Source organism: Pseudorasbora parva, chromosome 8 (assembly GCF_024679245.1).
Source record: "Pseudorasbora parva isolate DD20220531a chromosome 8, ASM2467924v1, whole genome shotgun sequence".
Taxonomy (NCBI): domain Eukaryota; kingdom Metazoa; phylum Chordata; class Actinopteri; order Cypriniformes; family Gobionidae; genus Pseudorasbora; species Pseudorasbora parva.
In genome coordinates, this window is record NC_090179.1 from 41,131,832 (window position 1) to 41,138,126 (window position 6,295).

Genomic DNA, 6,295 nt, shown 5'->3' on the forward strand with positions numbered 1-6,295 from the left:
AACTCTGCTATTCTTTTATATTTAGAAAGATTTTTAAAACTGTATCTTTGTCACTATAGTTATCATCCTTGGTGTGTACGGTTAGTAGAATAAGTTGAGGAAGTTGCAAAGTTATAGTTAGTAAAATGTCTAAAGTGGACCATCGGAATATCATTTACATCGGAAGTAAAAAAAAAAAATTTTAACTACAATGAGGATACCTTTTGAGGATGCACTAGTGGTCTCAGACTTTTGAACTGTATAATGTGGTTCCAAAACCAAAGTCTGAATGTCATTGCATTACAAACGAAATATCAAAGGAAATGCCAGCTGCTCAAATGCTCCACAGGTTTTGGAATGACGTTTAACCAACTGGTGTATTGGTGATTTTGAGTGGATGCATGAAGTCCGTTCTTCACAAGCTTACACAGGTGTCCTAGCAAAAGATGGTGGCTGTGCATGAATATGAGGGCCATGAAGAGCAGCACAAGAATGGACAGGGAAGAAAGAGTGACACACACGTATCCGTCTGTCTCAACTGTCCTGGGACAGTGTGGTCATAGTGGGCTCCTTCGAGCAAGTTATTAGTCTGGTACGGGCGGCATATGGGCATCTGATGTACCACGACTGCTCCCATGTGCACACACTCCTCGCACTGCAAGATTTTGGGCTGAAATAGCACTCGTATTCTCCTTGTAGGGAAACAACGGCCCGTACTATAGTAAGTGATCCAATAGTGACTCATTAGAAACTAGTCTTTCTTTAGTTACTTAAGTTTGCTATTCAAATATAGTATTGAATAGAAAAGTGTGCTAATTCCAGGTATTTTAGTAGCATTTTTACAATAAGTTTCTATTTGTTAATGTTTGTTAACATTAGTTAACATGAACTAACAATGAAAAAAGACATCTAAAGCAATTATTAATCTTAGTGATAATTAATACATTTACTAATACATTAATAAAATCAAAATATTGTTTCTATTAATCTTGTTGGTAACATTTTACAATAAAGTTGCATTTGTTAAAATTAGTTGATGTTAATTTCTACATTTACTATTATATATAATTTATTTAATTTAAAGTTGTATTAAAGTGTGTAAATAATCAAAACTTGTATAAACAGTAGTTAATGCATTTTGAACTAGTATTAAGAAACAATAATTAATTGTATTTTTATCAATTAACATTAACACAGATTTAAAAATATACATTTCATATTTAGTTCATGATAAAATGCATTAACTAATGTTAACATATTATTGTAAAGTGTTATTTAAGCTAACATGAACTGACAACAGATGCATTTTTTACCAACTAATGTTAATAAAGATTTTTAAATACTGTTAAAAATGCCTTGTTCATTGTTAGTTAATGCCTAAACCAACGTTAACTAAAAGGGACGCTATTCTGACTAGTCATTAAACAAATATTAAGATAAGAGTAATAAGAATAAGATAAGAGATAAGAAATGTTGGGCACACTTTATTTTACAGTGTCATTGTTACTGTATAATTATGAATTCAAATAATGAGTAATATTATTTAACAGCATGTACTTTATTATAGGGTTAGCCTAGGATTAGGGTTTGGTTTATGGTTAGATGCATTTATTTATGTATAGTTCACTGTTATTACTATGGTAGGTGCATGTCAATTATGTAACAATGACTCTGTAATATAAAGGGTTACCAAAATGTTACTAGTAGGCCACTTAAAAAATAAATAAATAAAAAGTATTGTTGGATTAACTTAAAAAATAAGCAAGTAACATGGTTGCCTTAAAGTTTTGAGTTCATTGAAATTAAAAATGTTAGTTGATACAATAAAGGGGATATTATGTTATCTGACCCACATAAATGATCTAAGTTGTTCTGAGGAAAGAGAAAATGTTGTGATAACGATCATGAAAATATGATACTGTAACAAAAGAGTTTTCAATGTTATAAATAAAGCAAAAAGTATAATAGCAGTCTGTCTACTTCAATATGACACGTAAATACTTTTAATTATTTGTGACATTTACTAGCTTTTTCTGAGAGAAATTTGTTGGGATTTACTTGATAGTTATACATGCCTTTACTGATAGCATAAAAAGAAACTACTTTGCCTATTAAGGAACACAAACTGAAAGGGCTTGATGCAGATCCTCTGTCACGCGTTTCTCCGGCTCGCATTAGCGGTGGCAGAGGAGCGGCCCGTCTCGTTCTCCGGTCTGTCTTTGAGCCAGTAGAGGAGCCACGTTACCATCGCCGACACCATGGCGAGGATGCTCGCGACCGACAGACAGAGGGGTCCCGCGGGCGAGGGCGGCCCGCCGTGGCTGTGCACGAATATGAGGCCCATGAAGAGCAGCACGAGCATGGAGAGCAAGGAGAAGATGACGCACACGCATCCGGTGGTCAGCGCGAGCCGCCTGCAGTTGCGGCAGCTCTCGTAGCGCGAGACCGAGTCCTGGGACAGCGTGGTCGCGGTGGACACCGTCGTGGTGGACGGTGTCGCGTGACCCGCGATGATGGATGCGTCCTCCTCGCGCCTGAGCGCCACGAGCGCCGGGTGCAGCGGAGGCGGGTGCGGCGGCAGGGCATCTTGAGGGACGGGGTCCAAGTCGATATACAAAGGGAAGTCCTCTGTGACCTTGGTGTTGTTGGGCAGGTTCTGGATCCGATAGTCCGGGACGGACGTGCGGTGGCGGCACACGGGGCAGCTGATGCGCCACGGCCGCTCCTCGCACAGTTGCAGCGCGTGTAGGCACTCCTCGCAGAACGTGTGCAGGCACTCCAAGATCTTGGGCGCGCGACGGTCGAGGTCGAAATAGTTGTAGCAGATTTTGCACTCGTACTCCTCGTAGGGAAACGCCTTTGGTGTCGGGAGACCGGGCGGCTCCGAGTCCGACCCGTTAGCTGCTGCGTCCGCCGCTGCCATGGCATCACGCGCTGCCTCACATCCTCGACACAATGGGCGCGAGGCAGTCACGCGAGCCGCCTTTTCTTCTCTTTATCCTGTCAGCGAATGCCCGTGCTCCCGTTAAACCCGGACATTTTTGTGTAAGGCCCCGTTCTTTTTAGTCTCCGTGCCCGCTGAGTAGCCTAAATAATTAACCGTATTCCAGTCCGGAAGGTAGGTGATGTAATGCTCTCATCCAGAACCGACGTGTGTCTACGACCGAGAGATGCGGGACGCGGGAATCACACCTCAATCAAAGCATCACACACACACACGCGCACGGGTCAAACGGCACGAGCCTTTGGATGCTGTTTACGTCAGTAGATTTAACTCCTTTTTTGCTGTCCAAACATCTCTTTGATTTCTTCCATTAAACATTCACGGCTACATGGAAATGAAAGCTGGTCATTTAACCGTGTTTAATCTTCATTGTGAGTCATTTACCTGCGGTTGTCATGGAAACTAATATTTAACCCAGAAACAGGTGACTTTCCCACTATTTCAGGTTCATTCATTCCCATAGTTCTCATACACTCTCCATTCAATCAAATAAACATGTTTTAACAGCACAAACACCACTTTTTCAAAACATATTTTCAAAAGGAAAGGTAGCCTATACGTTTGTTCTTTTAGGTACTAACTTAAGGTAGGCTACCAACAATATGCACCCTAGGTACAAAAGGTACTGCCCCATCTTTTTTTTTTTTTGTAAGAGTGCAGAGTCCAGTTGTTCAGGAGATCAGATGTCATTGGTTAATCAATTTATTTGATTCAATTTGATCAAAATTTGAAAATCTTGAAAATGGGTTGAATAAAGATTCTGAAATCACGTAATCCAGTATTGGTTTGGATCTGGATTAGTGCCTTTTTGTTTTGCTCTTGATTATCTTAACTGTAAAATTAACACATTAAATGTATTAGGTCTTTTGGTAGCACAGTATACAGTAAAGAGATTTTGGCACCATAAACAGCTGTAACTACCTAAAAAAATGACAAAAAAATGAATAATGTTAACTATATTGGCATTAACTATATTTTCCCCAATCACATATTTGTTCTATCACCATGTCCATTTAGGGGCTCCGTAGAGCACTTATAAGCCCCTTTCACACTGCACGTCGGACCCGTAATATTCCCGGAACATTGCCGGGTCGCCTTCTGTGTGAAAGCAACCACGTCCCGGGATTGATTACCGAATTCGACCCGGGTCGGGGACCTAGTAATATTGCGGTATTCGACCCGGGACGAGCGCTGTGTGAACAAAAGCCGAAACTAATGCCGCAACGTGCACGTAGTTATCGTGCGACTCCTAGAGCTTGTTTTTTCAATAATACAACCCTGAAGTGCCAGAAGAGCTTGTCGGTGTTTTAAACGCAGAGAGTGTTCGTTTACAAAAGAAACTAAAATTAAACAAGCATAAATGTGCGCAAACCGGACACAAGTCGAGACCACGGAGCTCCTTACTATCTGCGCTAAAGCTGAGATCGCTCGCCATTATACGTCACATCAGGATGTCACGTGTCAACTCGACCCGGGACCGTTAAGCGTTGTGTGTGAAAGCGCACATATTACGGTATTTCGCTGGCAGTGTGAATGGACCAAATCTAGCGGCCCGGGAACAAATGCCGGGTCGCATTATCCGTGTATTTGCCGGAATCGCAGTGTGAAAGGGGCTTTAGTAATCCAGATTTGGTCATCTGAAAAAGTGTGTGTCTAGATGAGGGTGATCCAATCCAAATTTCCTTTGAAAAACACGGCCCAAAAAGTAAATGAATTACCTGATCCTCGATAGCAAATTATGGGATTTCCAAATCCAGATCATTCTGATCCAGATTAACCTTTTTAAACAACTGGCCATAGGCCATTAAGACTTTTGGTAGCCTATAGTAAAGTAAAAAAGAGATTTTGGAGCCACAAAATAATCTCCAAACAGCTTTTATAATTAATTTTAAGGCACAATATGTAATTTTCACTGCTAGAGGACGCTTATTTTAAAACAAAGGCGTAGCTTGATGATGTCGTGAAAGAGCGTTGAATCATGGAAGAAATTATGTTCATGGGTAATGTATTAAAGGTTATCAACATTACTGTGGCATGAAGCAGGGTGGGGCTGAGAGCCGTGGGTCAGGAACAAGGCCGCTGGAGCGTTGCTAGAGACAGATACCTGTGTGAAACACTGGCCACGAGTTTCAAACAGAGCAGCAGAGCTTTTATTGTCCTTACCATATTTTCCGGACTATAAGTCACACTTTTTTTCATAGTTTGGCTGGTCCTGCGACTTACAGTCAGGTGCGACTTGTATATCAAATTTAATCCATACTGACTGACAAGAATAAACATATAGCCGCGAGAGGGCGCTCTATGCTGCTCCCTTATGAAAAAATTAACTGGAAACAGAAAAAAACTGTTAACTGAAATATTAACTTAAAGACAACAACTTAAAAACAGCACCATCGCCATATACATGCACACGTAGGTATGGTGTCTAAATGTAAGTAGTTTAAGCTTGTTGTTGTTTTTTAAGCTCTAGTACCTCCAACAGTTGTGGTAAACGGGATTACAACTGTTTAGTGCTTTTTTAAACATTTAGAACAGTACATTGCTGTCAAGACAAGAAACATTTCATAGTCATTTTCAAGTTATAAATAATTTTCATTCATATAACTGCCGTGAGCGCGCAACGAGGCTGAACGTGTTGGCATAGCAACGTGATACTTCCTGTGTGTCCTACAAAGGAAATCTCGTTTAATTCTGATTGAGGACACACAATATTGCAATTGGGTTCAAAACCTCGCCTTTAGTGGATTGTGTTACAATAGGACAATAGGATTTCGAGAAGGGTCCTGGTTGCTTGACCAGGAGGGCCTTGAGTTGCTTGTTGCGCTGGCGGACGGGCCCTGTTGGCTCACAAATGTGGGGCAACTGTAATTTGGAACAACCAGACGGGAGCAGTATGCTGCCTAATACGTGTGAGACCACCTGAAAGAGAAAACAGGAAAAAGAAAACATTAGACCTTGACTAAGAGATTTGTGGAAACTTTCTACTCTCTCGCTGCATGGAAACTTTCCACTTCTCATTGGAACGCATGAATACATACATACATACACCTACACCTCTTTTGTTTATTAGCTGAGTACTCCCCACCTGTGTCACTTATCTGATCATGCTCCTCCCGAACCTTGTTTAATAAAACATATAACTGCTCCACACGGCGGTTAATAAAGGCCTTCTGAAGGGAAGTGCCGCATTTGTGTAAGAAAAAAATATATCCATATTTAAAACTTTGTAGACTAAAACAACTTGTTACCGGCAGTCAGCGGTACACGACTTACGGCGAAAGAGTAACCCTTGACCCTTGAACTCTTGACACA

The 6,295-nt window shown here is 40.9% G+C and overlaps 1 protein-coding gene across 1 annotated transcript; it reads right to left on the minus strand.

Moving 5' to 3' along the window:
• Nucleotides 1-1,062: 1,062 nt before the first annotated feature.
• On the minus strand, nucleotides 1,063-5,362 carry LOC137084817 (RING finger protein 228). The gene has a single exon (XM_067451289.1). The coding sequence runs from the start codon at nucleotides 2,900-2,902 to the stop codon at nucleotides 2,132-2,134; it is 771 nt and encodes a 256-aa protein (XP_067307390.1). The 5' UTR covers nucleotides 2,903-5,362; the 3' UTR covers nucleotides 1,063-2,131.
• Between the last annotated feature and the right edge of the window lie 933 nt (nucleotides 5,363-6,295).